General features: G+C 36.4%; 1 protein-coding gene across 1 annotated transcript; it reads right to left on the reverse strand.

Annotated features, from left to right (window-relative positions):
* Positions 1-13,131: 13,131 nt before the first annotated feature.
* LOC116524798 (olfactory receptor 13C7-like) lies at positions 13,132-18,016 on the reverse strand. The gene has a single exon (XM_032240237.1). The coding sequence runs from the start codon at positions 15,475-15,477 to the stop codon at positions 14,515-14,517; it is 963 nt and encodes a 320-aa protein (XP_032096128.1). The 5' UTR covers positions 15,478-18,016; the 3' UTR covers positions 13,132-14,514.
* Positions 18,017-18,637: the final 621 nt, after the last annotated feature.

The following is an 18,637-nucleotide window of genomic DNA, read 5'->3' on the forward strand; positions in this document are numbered from 1 at the left end:
GGAGAAGCCACACCCAAGCCAGCAGAGTAGTCATGCCTCCTCAGCACCTGCACCAGCCTGGTGCCTCAACCCCAGAGAACTGGAGCTTTGGCTCAGGGAAGCAACTGCAACCCTGTACCTGAGCCCACATGGCACCCTGTTCCTTAGGGACCAAGCACTCCAGCATGGCCGAGAAACCACACACACGCCAATGAGCAGTCATGCCTCCTCAGCACCCTGAACCAGCCCAGTATCTCAGCTCCGGGGAAAAGGAGCTTTAGCCCAGAGAAATAGCTGCAGACTTGATGCATAAGCCCAGTGCTCCAGGGAAACATAACTTTGGCTGATCTGTATCACCCCCATCTTAGGGGTGAATAACCACAGTGCCCTACCTCAATGGTTATCTGGACCAGCCCTCCAGAGTCTGTGCTGCTGAGGTACACCATCTCCCTGGAGAATAAAGACATTGCACTGCTCCTCATCCATGGAGCTGAAGCCACAGCTGCTCCATACAACTTTTTGCTGCCAAGAAATGGGCCCTTGTTGCTACTGTATTCAGCTTCACAGAGCCTGATGCCTGCTGAGTCCCAGCATCCCAGGATCCACAGTCACCACTATACAGTACCCTGTCTCGGTGTCCAAGTTGCTACTGCGCCTTCTTGGCTCCAGAAATCAAATTACAGATATGCCCTGCCCTCCAGAATGTGAGCCTCTGGAACATACCTTCATCCCTGGAACCATGTCAGCCCTGCACTCTCCCCAGAATCAGTGTCACAGCTATATCCCTGCCCCCATAAAACCAAACTACCAGGGAGTGCCTCATAGTCACAGTCCTTGGCTTGATGGAAAACCTGCAGCCACCCAAGCCTAAGAGAGTAAACCTGTACCCATGTCACAGGTTCCACAGTGGTTCAACAAGGCACAATCCACAGCCTAATCCACAGCCACTCCAACCACCTGTGTGGTGGACTGTAGCCTTGTTGTAGTGTTTAATGGCCAATGTCAGATAAAACACCAAGAGAGATCCCCTAAGCCAAGTCTCTCCACTGTGAAGAAATAAACAAGAAGCTCTCTAAAGCCTTTGCCACCAAGAGCCCTAACAATCTACCTTGCCACCACTGTCATTAGTTTCCTGCAGCCTAGGCCACTAAGGTACCTACAGTCATCACTGACATTGATTATAGCTGAAAAAGCCTCATGGAGACTACAATACTGTGCCCATCCAGACCCACACTCTACCCACATGACAGTCAACACACTATCCAATTGACACAGTAAGACACATCATCAAGGGAAAGTCTTTCCCTATGAAAGCTACACTATAAAATTAGAAGAAGTGGCTGTTTCATCAGATACACAGATATCAATACACAGGGGCACAAGAAACATGAGGGGAAAAAAAGAAGGACACATGACACCACCAGAGGAAAATAATGTTTCTCCAGTGGCTGATCTCAAAATAAATGGAAATTTATAAGCTACATTAAAAGAAATTCAAAACAATTTTCTTAAGGAAACTCAGTAAGATCAAGAAAACACAGATGACAAGTCAATGAAATCAGGAAAACAGTTTTGATCTAAGTGAGAAATTCAACAAAGATATAGATTTAAAAAACAAACAGAAATCTAGATGCTGAAGAAGTCAATGAATAAAATAAAAAATTCAATTTAGAGGTTCAACAGCAGACTAGATAAAACAGAAGAAATAATTTCTGAACCTGAAGATAGGTCTTTTGAAGTAATGCAGTTGGGAGAGGGGAGAAAGAATGAAAAAGCATGAAAGAAATCCTATTTATGGAACTATGGAGCACCATTAAGCAAACAAATATTGCATTGTGAGAAGAACTCGAGAAAGGCACAAAAAGCTTATTTAACAAAATAATTGCTGAAAACCGAGTCTTGGTAGAGATATACACATTCATATTTGTAATACACATATGCAAGCCAATAAATGTGATACCTCATATGAACAGAATGAAGGCCTATTGGAGGGTGGAGGGTAGGGGAGAGGATCAGGAAAAATAACTATGTGTACTAGGTTAATGCCTGGTTGACCTAATAATCCATACAACAAACTCCCATGACACAAGTTTACCTATATAACAAACCTGCACATGTACCCTTGAATTAAAAGTTTAAAAAAGAAAGTGTGGTATATACACACAATGGAATATTATTCTGCTATAAAAAATGGAATTATGTCACTTGCAGCAATATGGATAGAATTAGAGGACCTTATGTTAAGACACAGAAAGAAAGATGCGGTGTGAATAGAATGGTAATTACTAGAGGCTGGGGAGGGGAAATAAAACAAATTTGCTCATTAACTGTATAAAAATACAGTATGATAGAAGGAATAAAATCTAGTGCTTGGTAGCACAATATGGCAACTATAGTTAATAATTTATTGTATATATCACACAATAACTAGAGGAATAGATTTGCAATATTCCCAATACAAACATTTAATGAATATTTAAGGTTATGGCTATCCCAGTTACCTAGATTTGATTTATACTGTGCATTTGTATCAAAAGATCACATAAATCCCATAAATATGTACAATTATGTAGCCATAAAATCAAAAAATTAAATTTTTTAAATGAAAAAATATTTTCCCAACATGCAAAAATGAAAGGCATTTTTCACCAATACACCAGCCTTACAAGACATGCTTAAGAAAGTGCTCCAACTGGAAACACAAGGACAGTAATCATTATCATGAAAACATATTAAAGTATAAAACTCACTGGTAGTGGTAAATTCATAATTAAATTCAGAATACTCCATTACTGTCATGGTGATGTATAAATCTTTCAAACATCTAGTGTAAAAGTTAAAAGTCAGTATGGTCTGAAATAACTATAGCAACAATAGGTCGTTAAATAGAAAATGTAAGAAGATGTAAATTACAGCAATGAAAATATAAATTATTGGGGGAGGGCAAAAGTCTAGAATATTTGTATATGACCAAAATTCAGTTGTTATCAGCTTAAAATTGTCTATTATTAACACAGATTTTTAAATGTAAGCTTCATGGTAACCAAGAAGCAGAAAATAATAGCAGATATACAATTAAAAAGAGAGAAAAATCAAAGCTTAGCACTCCTGAAAATTACCAAAGCACAAAGGTAAGCAACGAGAGAGGGAAAAAGAAACAAAGAATCTACAAAATGATCAGAAAATGGTAAAGAAAATGGCAGGAGTAAGTTCTTACCTATCAATAACAACCTTGAATATAAATGGATTAGATTCTCCAATCAAAAGACAGGGTGGCGAATGGGTTTAAAAAAAGAACCAACTATATGCTGCTTATAAGAGACACATTTTAGCTTTAAGGGCACATGTAAACTGAAAAATAAAGGAATGGAAGAAGATATTCCATGGAAATAGTAACCAAAATAGAGCAAGGGTGGCTATACTTATGTAGTATACTTATAAAATAGACTTCAGTCTAATAAATGCTGCAAGACATAAAGATGGCTATTATTTAATAATAAAGAGGCCAATTCTTTAATAAGACATAGCAATTATAAATATATATGCACCCAACATTGGAGCACCTAAATTTATAAACAAATATTAATGAACAAGAAGGAAGAAGTAGATAGCAAAACAGTAATAGCAGGAGACTTCAATGCTCCTCTTTCAATAATAAACAGACCAACCAGATGGAAAATTAACTAAATACTGAACTTCAGCTATGCTTTAGACCAAATGGACCTAACAAACATATATAGCATTTTTCATTCAACAGCACCAGAATATACCTTTTTTTTTCTAGTGTATATGGAACATTCTCCAGAATACACCTCGTGTTAGGCCACAAAACAAATCTTAACAAATTCAGAAAGATTAAAATCATATCTACAATTTTTTCCTGATCACAATAGTATGAAGGTAGAAATAAATAATAGGAGTCGTCTTAAAACTTTACTAATATGCATAAATTAAACAACATGTTCTGGAACAGCTAGTGGATCAAATTAGAAATGTAAAAGAAAATTTTTAAAATATTTTACAGCCTGGGCAACATAGAAAGACCCATCCTACAAAAAATTTAAAAACATTAGCTGGATATGGTGGCACATGCCTATAGCCCCAACTTCTTGGGAGGCTAAACTGGGAGGATCACTTGCGCCTCAGAGGTCAAGGGTGCAGTGAGCTGTGATCACACCACTGCATTCCAGCCTGGGTGACAGAGTAAGATCCTGTCTGACATATGTGTATGTGTGTGTATATAGGAGCTGTGTCTCCCTCCTCAGACAGGGGGTCCCTGGAGATAGGCATTCCAGCCTAGATGACGGAGCAAGATCCTGTCTCAAATGTGTGTGTGTGTGTGTGTTCGTGTGCATGTGTATACACACACACGTATATACACATATATACATTATATATTATATATGTGTGTATGTCTACATGAACACACACATATATACATATAAATATATTTGGTATGTTGTGTTTCCATTGTCATTTCTCTCAGATAGATTGATATAGATACAGATATAGATAGACAGACATAGAGATACATAAAATATATCCTAGACAAATGACGATAGAAACACAACATACCAAATCTATGGGATGCAGCAAAAGCAGTTCTAAAAGGAACATTAACAGCAATAAATGTCTACATTAAAAATGAAGAAAGATCTCAAACAGCCTAGCATTACATCTCAAGGAGCTAGAAAAAGAGCAACAAAATAAACCCAAAATTAGCAGAAGGAAGGAAATAATAAAAATCAGAACAGAAATAAATCAAATGGAAAACAGAAAAAAACATATAAAAGTTAAAAAAAAACAAAATTTGATTATTTGGAAAATTAAACAAAATTGACAAACTTCTAGCTAGACTAAGAAATAAAGAGGGAAGACTTAAGTGAAATGAAACATGAGTGAAAATATTACAAAAGATGCCTCAAAAATAAAAATCATAAGAAACGATTATAGACAACTATATACCAACAAATTTAACAAACTAAAGGAAATTGATACATTTCTAGACAAAAACAATCTTCTAAGATTGAGTCAGGAAGAAAAGAAAGTTTGAACAGAAAAATAACAAATAAAGGAATTGAAATTAATTTAAATCCTCCCAACAAAGAAAAGCAGGAAGATTTCATGGTTGAATTCTACCATATATTCAAATAATTATTACCAATACCTCTTAAACTTGCATTAAATAGAGCTAGAGGGAATACTTCCAAAGATATTTTATAAGGCCAGCATCACCCTGATATATAAGCCACACAAAGACACTGCAAGAACAGCCAACTACAGGCCAGTAACTCTGGTGAACATCAATGGAAAAATCCTCAATAAAATATTAGCAAACCAAATTCAACAACACATTAGAAAGATTATACATCATGGCCAAGTAGGATTTATCACTGGAATTCAAGTCTGGTTTAACCTATGCAAATCAATCAGTGTGAAACATCACATTGACAGAATAAAAGATAAAAACCATATGATCATCTTAACTGACATGAAAAAAGCATTTGACAATATTCGTCATCCTTTCTTGATAAAAATCCTTGACAATTTAGTATAGAAGAAAAGATCTTCAACATAATAAACCCATTTATAAAAAAACACACATCTAACATTATAATCAATCATATCCAAATAAAAAGAAAGAAAATTATCTCTATTTGCAGGCGACATGATTCTATATGTCAGAAATTAATCTAGCTAGAACCCCAAAATTCTACCACAAAAAAGTTAACTAAGTACAAAAATAACATAAAAATCAGTAGCATTTCTTTTTTTTTTTTTTTTGAGACGGAGTTTCCCTCTTGTTACCCAGGCTGGAGTGCAATGGTGCGATCTCGGCTCACCACAACCTCTGCCTCCTGGGTTCAGGCAATTCTCCTGCCTCAGCCTCCTGAGTAGCTGAGATTACAGGCATGCACCACCATGCCCAGCTGATTTTTTGCATTTCTAAACACAAATAGCCTAACTGAAAAAGGAATCAATAAAACTATATAATTTATGACAGCATACAAAAATTGAGAAATAAATATAACAAAGAAGGTGAAATAATTTTATACTAAAACTATAAAACATTGATGAAAGTAATTGAAGAAACACAAATAAATGGAAAGATACCCCATGTTCATAGATGGGAAAAATTAATACTGTTAAAATGTCCATACTACCCAAAGCAATATACAGATTTAACACAATTTCAATCAAAATGCCAATAGCATTCTTCAGAAACAATTGTTTTAACTCCTGTAATAATATGTAAACACACACACACACAACAACCAAAGCAATACTGAGAAGAAAAAAGCAAATTAGAAGCATCATGCTTCCTGATTTAAAATTATATTACCAAGCTATAGTAATCAAAATCATATGCACTTGCATACAAACAGAAATAAAGATCAATTGAATAAAACAGACAGCCCAGAACTAAATCCAAGCACTTATGTCAACTAATTTTTAACAAGCGTACCAAGAAGCCACAATAAGAAATGGGTAGTTTTTCAACAAATAGTACTGAGAAAACTGGATTTCTACAGGCAAAATAATGAAATTGGATTCTTATCTTACACCATACACAAAATTCAACTCAAAATGAATAAAATACCTAAATGTAAGTCCTGAAATCATAAAATCTCTAGAAGACAGCACAGGGAATGGCTCCTCAACACTGGTCTTGGCAATCAGTTTTTGGATATCATACCAAAAGTCTAACTACAAAAATAAAAATAAATAAGTGGTATTAAATTAAACAAAAAAAGTTTTTATAGAAAAGGAAACCATTAGCAAAATGAAAGGCAACCCACTGACTGGCAAAAATAATTGCAATTGTTACGAGGTTAATATCCAAATTATAGTGAACTGTTGCAACTCAATGGCAGAAAAACGAATAACCTGGTTTTAAAATGGGGAAGGAATTTAAACAGACATTTTTTTAAAGAAGACATAAAAATGGCCAATAGGTATATGAAAATGTGTTCAACACTACTAATTGCAAAGGAAATGCAAACTAAAACACCATGAGATGTCACTTTACACCTGTATGAATGGCTATTATCCAAAGATGAGAGATAAATGTTGGCAAAGGTATGGACAAAAGGGAGCCCTAGTTCACTGCTGGTAGGAATGTAGACTGGTATAGCCATTATGGAAAACAGTGAGGAGGTTCTAAAGAAATTAAAAATAGAAATACCCTATGACCCTGCAATCCCTTTTCTGGGTCCATACCCAAAGGGAATAAATAGAACTACCCTATGACCCTGCAACCCCTCTTCTGGGTCCATACCCAAAGGGAATAAAATTGCTGCCTGGTAGATAGCTGCACTGCTATGTTCATTGCAGCATTATTCACAATAGTCAAGATACAGAAACAGCCCAAATGCCCACTGATGGGAAAAGAAAATGTGGTGTCTATACACAATGAAATATTATCCGGTCTTTTAAAAGAGAGAGAGAGAGAGAGAAAAAGAGAGAGAGACAGACATTGATTCTGTCATTTACCACAACATGGATGGACTGGAAGGACATTACAGTAAGCCAGACAACAGAAAAATGTTGGAGGATCTTACTCATTTGTGGAATTTTCTTTTGAAAGAAAGGTCATATACACAGAGAATGGAACACTGGTAAACACAGGTGGGAGGAGATGAGATGGAGAAGAACTGGAGAGATGTAGATCAAAGGATACAAAATAGCAGATATGTAAGATGAGCCAGTCATTACGAGGACTAAAGTTAACAAAATTCATTGTATTGGGAGGTTTTGTTTAATAAGGAGATTGTAGCTGTTCTTGTCACACAAAAGAGGAATCATGAAGGTGGTAGTTATATTAATCAGCTTCACTATAGTAACCATTTACCATCTACATATCTATATCCCAAAACATCATGTTGTAAACCTCAAATTCCAAAAAAATTATTTTAAAAAAAGAGTAGGGGGCCAGGTGTGGTGGCTCACCCCTCTAATCCCAGCATTTTGGGAGGCCAAAGCAGGCAGATCACCTGAGGTCAGGAGTTCGAGACCAGTCTGACCAACATGGAGAAACCCCATCTCTACTAAAAATACAAAATTAGCTGGGTATGGTGGCACATGGTCTTTAATCCGAGCTACTCGGGAGACTGAGGCGGGAGAATCGCTTGAACCCAGGAGGTGGAGGTTGCAGTGAATGGAGATAGTGCCATTGCACTCCAGCCTGGGCAACAAAAAGCGAAACTGTCTCAAAAAAAAAAAAAAAAAAAAAGAGTGGGATTTATTTAGATTTTTTAATTCCCAAGCAAAAATGTCAAATGATTTGGCAGGGGGAGGCAGAAAGCAACTAATCTTTTAAGCCTATAGAGGAGAAAAGGAAGTAAAAGAACTGTAAAATACGCTAAAGAGGTCATTGGATCTGAGTAAAGCAAATATTCTCATTGATATTTATTTATCTCTAATATTCAGTTAAAGAGAAAATATATTAGTTGACTAAAGTCTACTTAGAGTAATATTGGCAATTCTGTCTGTATCAAAAGCAATATTCTGTTTGTATCAAATGCAATCTTATTCAGAATGTTTTTCTTTCATAAAAATTTCTGCACTTCTGAGTCATATACAGCGATGTTTCTTAAGATATCATCACCCCTTCTATATTCCTTTCCCAATTCTACAATATAAACTGAGATTGTAGGAGTAAATTTTTGGCCATGGGCAGGGGCTCATGCCTGTAATTCCAGCACTTTAGGAGGCTGAGGTAGGTGGATCATGAGGTCAGGGGTTTGAGACCAGCCTGGCCAACATAGCGAAACCCCATCTCTACTAAAGATACAAAAAATTAGCCGGGCACAGTGGCGCGTGGCTATAATCCCAGCTACTTGGAAGGCTGAGGCAGGAGAATCGATTGAACCCGGGAGGCGGGGGTTGCGCTGAGCCAAGATTTCACTCCAGGTGGGCAATAGGGCAAGACTCTGTCTCAAGAAGAAAAAAAATGAGAGAGTAAATTTTTAATTAATTAAATACACACACACATACACACACACACACACGCACGAGAGTGGTGATTTCTGGAACACTGTCAAAATACCTTGGAAAATAAAAGTTGCTTTTTGTTTGTTTTGGTTTTGCCACAGAAGAAATTCAGTTGAAAAGACTCTGATTCAAAATCCAAATTCAGAATCACCCAGCACTTTGAGAGGCCAAGGCAGGAAGAGTTTGAGCTCAGGAATTGGATAACAGCCTCGGCAGCATGGAAAGGCCTTTTCTTTACATAAAAAAAAAATGAAAATTAGCCTGGGCATAGTGGCATGTACCTGTGGTACTAGCTACTCAGAAAGCCAAAGTGGGAATTGGAGGGGGATTTGCTTAAATCCAGGAATTCCAGGCTGCAGTGAGCTATGATCATACCACTGCACTCCACCCTGAGAGACAGAGCAAGAACTGTCTAAAATTCAGGGCAAGATCTGTCTCTAAAATTCAGAATCAAAATTGCAATTTTCCTTCAGAGAAATATCACCATCATTAATAGGCAAAATAACCTTTTTATAATAAATTTTTAAGAATGTCTCACAGTTCCTCTTGTCTTCCTGAAATAATTCTTTTTATTCCTCAAACTGACTCTGAAATTAATATAGCAACAGACTTAAATTCTGGCTGCCATTTATGACCTGTGTGACTTTTATATAAGCCTAAATTTTCTGATCCACCTTACAAAACCATCTGGAGCTAATCCCAGAATGCAGAGAAAGTGTCATATCCAGCATTGAATCCCCAGCCCCTAACAGGCATATACACAGTGCTGAATGCATGAGAGCAGTAATAACATAAAAATGAAGGCAACATGTATATTAACATTATTTATAGGCATTAATTAATGAAAACAATTTTTAAAAGACAATTTTTATATGACAGCTAGTACACCTCATGGTACTATTAATTAAGCAATACTGCCTAACCCATCCATTGCTTTTCTCATTTGCTCTCTGGTTCTTGAAATTAAGGGCATTAAGAAGGATTCTGGTGTCTGTATCTGAATGAAGCAATGAGAGACAATCATATGTTACACTTGCCACTAGCATTAATTAATGAACAAGAACTTAAAAGATAACATGCAAATTACCTAGCTACCTAACACATTTTATGGCAATATTATGCATTATTTAAATATGCCTTCTCATCTCCTTCCTTATCTTTCTCATTTGTCCTCTGAGTTCTGGAAATAAAGTAGTTAATCACAAATTCCTAGGTGGTTTGAATAAGGGACAGAGAGGAGGGAGCATTGCAGGAAGTGATCAAAGAGGACTGCTAAAGGAGATGAACTCTGAAGGTCAGTTTTCATTTTGCTTGCTCAAGGGAGGAATGGACTACAGGTAAACTAGGGTGGAAAGAGACTAACAGACCAGATATTTTTTAAAAGGAGGAAAATAAAATTTAAAGAGACCCTCCCATGAACCATCTGCTTTCACATAATGCCTCATTTAACCTTTAATGGGCTAATAAAACACTCAAATCTATTCAATTATTCCATGCTATTTAACACTTATGATAAGCTCACCTCTGGCCACAGGGGGATTTCAAATTTCTTATTCATTGTAACATATTCTCCATTCAAAATATCAGTCTACTTTGGTTTTGAGGTGTATTAGAAAATAATATAGATAGGATCAACATGGAAGCCAACACAGAGAAAGAGAGAGTTATACTGTAGTTACAAAATAGTAAAAGGAGGATTTCTGAGTTCTGTTGCCTTCACTTTGGCTGAATAAGCTCCTATCAGACTCAAGCACCTCAGAAATGACAACTACAAACTCTCTGCAAATTTTTGTAAGAGTATCTCTTAGAAGAAGTCACATTTTGGTGTGAGTTTCACATTTCTATGGCTATAGGCTGACTAGGCATAGCATAGGTTGGAAATTCTGGTAATAAAATGGCTTTTTCTGGACAAACCAGCAAATTTCTGGGAAAACAGTCACCATAAAGTAAGGGAGAAATTCCAGAAAGCAGAGTCCTAGCAGAGGAAACATCAAATTCTGTGTAAAAACTTGCCCTAGTTCTCTGATTGACCCCTGCACCATACAGGCAATATCCAGCTAAATACCAATACACATATAGGCAGGCATCCCTTGGTATCTATAAGGAATGGAATCCAGGACTTCCATGAATACCCAAATCCACAGATATTCAAGTCCCTTATATAAAATAGCATAGTATTTCCATAGAGCCTACATTCATTTTCTCATATACTTTGAATCATCTCTACGTTACTTATAATACCTACTACTATGTAAAAGCTATGTAAATACCCATTATGCTGTATTTTTAAATTCATATTGTTATTTTTATTGGCTTTTTTCTGAATATTTTTGATCCAAATTTGTTGAATCCAAGTTATTGAAATCCATCAATATGGATGGAGGGCTGATTGTAAAAACATACATACAGATATGCAGATAGAGATAGAGATCTTCAACCAAGATATGTATTGCTAACAAAAAGATCAAGTTTGTAGTTTGAGTCCAACCTGATTGCTCCTAAAGCAAAAACATCAAAACTATTCAAGGAATGTAATGGTATTCAGAGCCTCTACAATATTGTTCTAGAACAATCAGGTTTGCCTGTCATGTAGGTGACAGACCAATGCACTGAAACAGTAGGAGTTGCAGCAGAGAAATAATAGAAGGATTGTATGGTAGCCAAATGAGAAGGTGGAAGGGAACCTTAAATCCACCTCTCCAAGGAATTTTGGCTTGGAATTTTTCAGGGAATTTTGGCTAGGAGAGGGCTGAGGAGCTAATTGCTTAGTATGTGTGGAATGAAATCTTTAAGAAAGATGTAAAAACTGCATTTGGGGGCTGAGTTAGTTCCTCAGAGAGGGTCTTCACACTGGCGGGCATCAGTGGACCCACTGGAATGCAGGATCTGGAAAATATCTCAAAATGGAAAACTTGAAATTTCTTAACATTAAAGATGTTATCTGTACAAGTCAGGACCTTATGATAGGAGCTACTTGACTTTTAAATAGTAATCAGCTGTACGGAAGTGGGCCATAGGGCAGTCTGGTTAATGCTTTGCTATGTTTCTACTTAAAGCTTATGCTTTTGTTAAACCTAGCAATTTAGTTTTGTCAATTTTATTAGGATGGCTTCAATATCACATTCACAATGTCTATGATATCATGTTTTTTCTCTAATAAGGGCAGGAATATGTGTGGATCCTAAATCTGTGTAATGTTCTCATTCATGTTACTTTGCTATTTCTTCTGTTTCCCCAATTAAAGTAAAAATTTTAAACCAAAGGCTCAGGAAAGTTATTTGAGAAATTCAAGTCTATTTATAGACAGTCAAGAATAGAATGGAAACTCCAAGAAATTGGAGAGGTACTCAGTACCTTGAAGCCTATAAGAAAGAAGACAAAGTAAGTGTTAGGGGCTAACGAAGGAATGTGAAACAGGCCTGACACAGAATTTGTCAGCAAGAGATTTACAACCATTATCCCCAGTGCCAAAATGAGCTTTCTAAAGCACCAATCCAAAAACATCAGTTTCTTTCTTATAACTGTTTGTAGATTCTGTTGTTCACTGCAGTGGTTCAAAAACTTTTCCTCACAGCAGAATACTCATTTTCCAATAAATGTTATGTGGAACCTGAAGGAATATAAAACAGACAAAAATAGGTCCAGGTAGGAAGTTTGGAGTATCACAGATCTGACTTCTCAGAATTTGCTCATGTATGTGGTAGCCCTGATTCAGCCTCCGGAACTCCAGAGAGCAGAGGGTCATCACCTCAGACCTATAGAGGTATTGACTTATATTAGCATCTGAAGCCTTGACAATGGGGTTCCAAACTACCTTTCCAATCTTCTCTGTCACTACCCCGACAATACAACCCAAGTTCCAACCATTCCAAATTCTCAGTAGTATTCCACATCTTGGCACTGTTTCATCTGTCTAGAAAATTCTTACTTACAAGATCAGTAGGAGAATTGCTTTTCCTAGGTTATCCAAGTAGAAGTGCTTCTCCCTTCCTGGGACTTTCCCTTTGAGAGATTTATACATATTCCCCTACAAAACCTTTAACCTACTGCATTGTAATTGTGACCTACCTAAGGCTGTGACCCACTTAAGTTACCCTCATCCTATGGCCAGTCTCAGCATGATGATACTGCAAAAGAAACTGAATCCATAACCAAATATCTTAAAGAATGTTGTATATCTTTATTATCAAGACACACTGAGGTAGGGTCACATAAAACCAGCATCAAACCTTTCGCAAAATTCCATGTAGGTAATTTTTTCTTTGCCTCTAATCCTATTTTTGCTGTATCAGTGTAAATATCTGTCATTCTATCGTCAAAATCTCCAGTATGCACTGAGTTCTTTCTCACTATCTTCTTTCTTTTCTAGAGATGATTCAAGCCCTTTCATATGACAATCAGCTTATTTAAATTACTATTAATCCAACCATTATTCTGCTCAGCCCAACAAAGACCCAATAGAGTCCAGCTTAGAAGGTAGGAGAGATGAAAAAGCCATAAATAAGTATTCTTTAAGATTTTCGTCTTCAATGTATGTGTCAATCTGTATTCCACAAGACTGCTCCCTCACCATGTCTTCGTTGTCGCTTCCAGGTTGTTTTATATTTTTTTATATCACCAATATTTAGCACAATGCCTGAGACAAAAATAGGTATTCAGTAAATACTGGTGGACTGAATAAGTAAATGAGTAATAAATGACTGAGTGAATGAATGTAATGCTCAGATTCCATAGAAAATTCATGTAATTGCAAAAACCTAACTTCTTACAATAGTAAATCCATTATCACTGTGTTCTCAGAGAACTATACTATCCAGTTAGTTAGAAGTAAAGTAATGTTTCTTGAATCATTTCACTCAAAGACATCATTGCTCATCTACTGAAACACAAGGCAGGCCATATTTACCATCATCTGGGTTGTCTGCACAGAGTCTCACATTGCCTTAAACACCTCTGCACAAAAGATGGCTTGCCAGTTTGTAGCCAAAAGGAAATCATCCCCAGGAAATAGCTTCATTTTTCCATTTCTTCTCCCTCTATTACATATATACAGGGTAGGTATCTAACACCTTACAGTGTTCCCCATTTGCTTCTACGTGATCAAATCTCCTTCATTCTGAATTATTTACTGTTGGAGTCATATAGCACTCTGATTTTTAGCAAGATGCTTTCTACTTGATCTTCCTAAGAATGGTGTAGATATGGGATAAAATATTAAGTTAGCAAAAGGGCACTTCCTCTTAGATTATAAAATTTATCATTCAAGGATTAAACTAAACTCTATTAGCCTTAACAAGGATGGTGGTTTGGATGAGAATCCTTTTATCCATAAGTTTCTGTCCCTCTTTTCCTTAACTCTGTCATGAAGAGAAAAATAACTCAGTCCTGGATTTCCCTCTTTCTTTTAAGTATTAGGAAAAGAAAAATGAGAATTTCAGGAATTCATGGAATCATCAACCCTCATATTTATTTTGGAAACTCTGAGTGAGAACTAGCCCTACATTCAGAGTAAAATGATTTTAAAAATAAATAAAGAAACATTCACATTCTTTCTGAGAAGCGTTTTTGACACAGAATACTCTTCACTGCTGCCTTCACATCTTTGTTCCTCAAACTATAGATGAGAGGATTAAGCATAGGTGTCACCACTCCATAGAAGAGGGAGATTATTTTTTCTGTGACTTGTTCTTTGTCTGCACCAGAAGAGTCTTTAGCCTTGGGCTTTGCATACATGAAAAGGATGGTTCCGTAGAATATAATGACCACCGTTAGGTGGGCAGAGCAGGTGGAGAAGGCTTTGCGCCTTCCTTCTGCAGAAGGAATTCTCAGAATGGTGGAGAGAATAAAAACATATGAAACAAAAATAAAAAGTACTGGCCCTACAAGGAAAATCATGTTAGCAACAACCATGCTAATAATATTTATGGAGATACTAGCACAGGCCAATTTTAAGACAGCCAAGATTTCACAAGTAAAATGATTAATGATGTTATCCCCACAGAAAGGAAGCCGCATTGCAAGGGACGTTTGCAACACAGAATTGATGCCTCCTGCAATCCAGGACCCAGCAGCCATGGACACATATGCAGATTTGTTCATGATGATAGGGTAGCGTAGAGGGCTACAGATGGCCACATAGCGGTCAAACGCCATCATACTTAGAAGGACACACTCTGTTGCTCCCATAGCAAAAGAGAGAAACATTTGCACTCCGCATCCAGGGAAGGAAATAGTTTTCTTTGAAGTTAAGAAGCTGCTGAGAAATAGTGGGATAGATGAACTAGTATAGCAGATGTCCAAGAATGATAAGTTACTGAGGAAAAAGTACATGGGGGTGTGCAAGTGGGTGTCATAAACACTCACAATGATGATGACTCCATTTCCCAATAGGATCACCAAATACATACACAGGACCAGCACAAAGTAAATGGCCTCTAGCTCTGGGTAGCCAGAAAGCCCCAGCAGGACAAATTCTGTCACAAAAGACTGATTAGACTTTCCCATGCTAATCTTTTCTTTGACCAAGAGAAATTCTGTAGTGGCTGGAATGTATGTGGATCTTTTATACCAATGTCTGTAAGAATCATTTGCGTTCTCGAATGGTTTCCCTTATGAGTAATAAAGACCTGTAAATGGGTACACAATAGCGTAAGAATATGTTATGGCCCTCTAAGTTAAGATCAGTTAGACTTCCAGACTTCACGAAGGAGTCCTCAGCTCTCAAAAAGAATATTCCTGTTAGAGAATAGATTAAGAACACATGTAACTGAGCTAGAATTATGTATCTTTTGCATTATGAATTTAAAATTATTTTAATACAATGTTACCATCATATTTTGACCAAATAATCCAGGACAAATAGAAAATGTATGAAATATTACTAGCCAACAGATATCCGACCATTTTAACCAATATTATTATCTGTAACCAAATAGTTTTCTTCACACAATGTTATACCTAACAAAATTGCTGTTCTTCAGTTACTAAAACAAAGCTGTATGTGAAAGTTCCACTTCAATGGTAATTTAATCTTAATTTCAGAAGAGTCCTGTGGGCTAAAGGAATAAATAGAAAAGATTTTTTTTTTTAGGAAAAATAACTTTTGGTTATTCCTAATTTAGGGGAAATATGAATACATGAAATATTCTAAGAATACTGACTAGAGAAGAAGTATTACTTATAAAATAATAAAGGAAAAAATTGAGATAAAATTATTCTTGTTTGTCTTTTTCAATAGAGATTAAGAGATCTTTCTAGGTCACCCTATTGTTCTGCCTGACATACACAATGAATAAAAAGTTGACCTCAGAAAAACTCTAGTGTACATTTCTTAGTCTATAATCAAACCATAAATAAATTCATAAATTAAAGAATTTCAGTAGCAAGGGATTTCCTCTTTTACCTCTAAGTATGAGAAAATACATATTGTCTTCTTCCTGCACAGAAGTCAGCTTTCTCTGTTCTAACAGCTGTTCTGCTGATCTTCCTCTCACTGCATATTCAGAAATACCCATGGTAATGAGAGGTAGGTCACTCAAAAAGTTCTTTAACACAGCAATTTGCTATAATTATTTGTATCCCCATTTGATGTAATATGCAGTATTTCTATATTTAAATGCCAAAAACAGAAGTCCTACATTTTTAATCAAATTGCTAGCCTCATAAGTTCTATCTCGATAATTTCACAAAGATAACTAAAAGAACTGCTTCTCAGTTCTCATTAAAATCAAGTAGCTGCCATTGATATTGTAAAAGCCAACTAATCATTGGCAAAATAGAAACTAGTTCTAGTAACGATGAAAGCTGGGGCTCTTTGCAGTCTTTTCACTAGCAGAGGATTCTTTAAAAGACCAGCCAATGAAGCATCAAAGCAACTTAAAGTGTTTACTGCTTTGAGGATGCTTCAAATCCCAAAAGTAATTTAAACATCACAATGTGGATTGGACAGAATTTTAAAACTTTCTAGTACTTTTGGGATGAAGTCCCTCAGAAGCAATTAAAACAAAGTTGCTAGTACAATTTAATTAAAGTTTAACTCATAAACAGTTACATATTATAGCTTTACATTCTCTGGGAAGAGCAAGCTTAAGAATGCTACAGAGGTAAAATGGCCAAGACATGGAAATTAGCATTCACTAAATCTGATGGAGAGATGTGGCTGTAACCTGTGACACTTAATTCAAAATGATGCTTTGTTCTTAATAAATGAACTGTTAGTCACATTTGTTTTGACCATTAATCCTGGAGTCTCAGAAGCCATAAGCTTCATACTGGTCTCATTGGCCCCTCTAAACAGCCATAATCATATGCACAGTCATTTTAATTTTGTTCATTCATACCCTCTGCTCAAATATATATGCAATATCCCAACCTCATTCAACCTGCCCTTTAGTTATGTCCACACTAGCATGGCACAACATGAGTCTGACCATAAAACAATTTCCTTGAGTGAGCAAGCTTTACTTTACTTTTTAACAGGAAAAGAAATTCTGACTTGAAGTAATTATTTATAACACTTATCATGACTATCTTTTGAAATGGATATCAACCCTTAAAGAGCTCAGTTATTTTACAAAAATATGACAAAATAATCTTTCAGCATGCAAACAAGTGGAACCACCATGTATAATGTTAAAAAGAAGGGAATAAAATTAGACAACAGTGCTCTTTGTCAGTGGACAATATTTTTAAAAAGTTACTGAGCCTGAGATGTAACATGATCCTGAAGAATGGGTAAACTATTTATGCCATGAAAAAATGGTATTATATGCTTCCACAAATCAAATTTGAAATAAAAGATTCTGAGTTGTTAACTTTATGCAAGAACATAATCAATATACTCGTTTGAAAGGGAGATGTTGGGCATGTTTTCTCAGTAATCAATATTCAATGGACAAAAGAATTCAACAGGTTGAAAGTGACACTGTCGAAGCTATACTATAATGCACATGGCGGGTAGACTGTAACTGTAAAACAATTTATAAGCAAACTCTGCAAAACAAAAAAAAATGTCGAGGAAAGCCAAATCATTAGAGAAATATAATTAACGAGGTACGTAATATAGATGCTTGTAATTTATTTATTTAATTTTTTTCTGAGACAGGTTCTCACGCTGTCGCCCAGGCCGGAGTACAGTGGCACAACCACAGCTCACTGCAGCCTCGACCTCCCAGGCTCAAGTGCTCCTGCCACTTCTCTTCCTCTCAAGTAACTGGGACTGCAGACATGTACCACCATGCCCAGTTAATTTTTGTATTTTTTGTAGAGACGGGGATTCACCATGTTTCTCAGGCTCATCTCAAACTCCTGGGCTCTAGAATTCTCCTGCCTCAGTCTCCCAAAGTGCTGGGATTATAAGCATGAGCCACCGCCACACCCAATCAGATGCTTATAATGTATTACGAACAACAAATACATTGTGTAAGCATTATCCATGCAATATTTTTATTTTATCACAGCACACTTATGCAAGGAAAGTAGAAATAATTCAAAGTTAACTGCATCATGTATTTTTGTTTGCTAATATGGTAACTCTAACTTCCTGTGACCAAGACTCACATGGAATTCAGTCTAAGCCTGATTGCCCCATCCAGCATCACTGTCAGTTCCAACCACTTGCAGGCATTGGAGAGAGTGTGAGACCCAGATCTCTGGCATTACTACT

This window comes from Sapajus apella, unplaced genomic scaffold (assembly GCF_009761245.1).
Source record: "Sapajus apella isolate SASKATOON/1434 unplaced genomic scaffold, GSC_monkey_1.0 scaffold46, whole genome shotgun sequence".
NCBI lineage: Eukaryota > Metazoa > Chordata > Mammalia > Primates > Cebidae > Sapajus > Sapajus apella.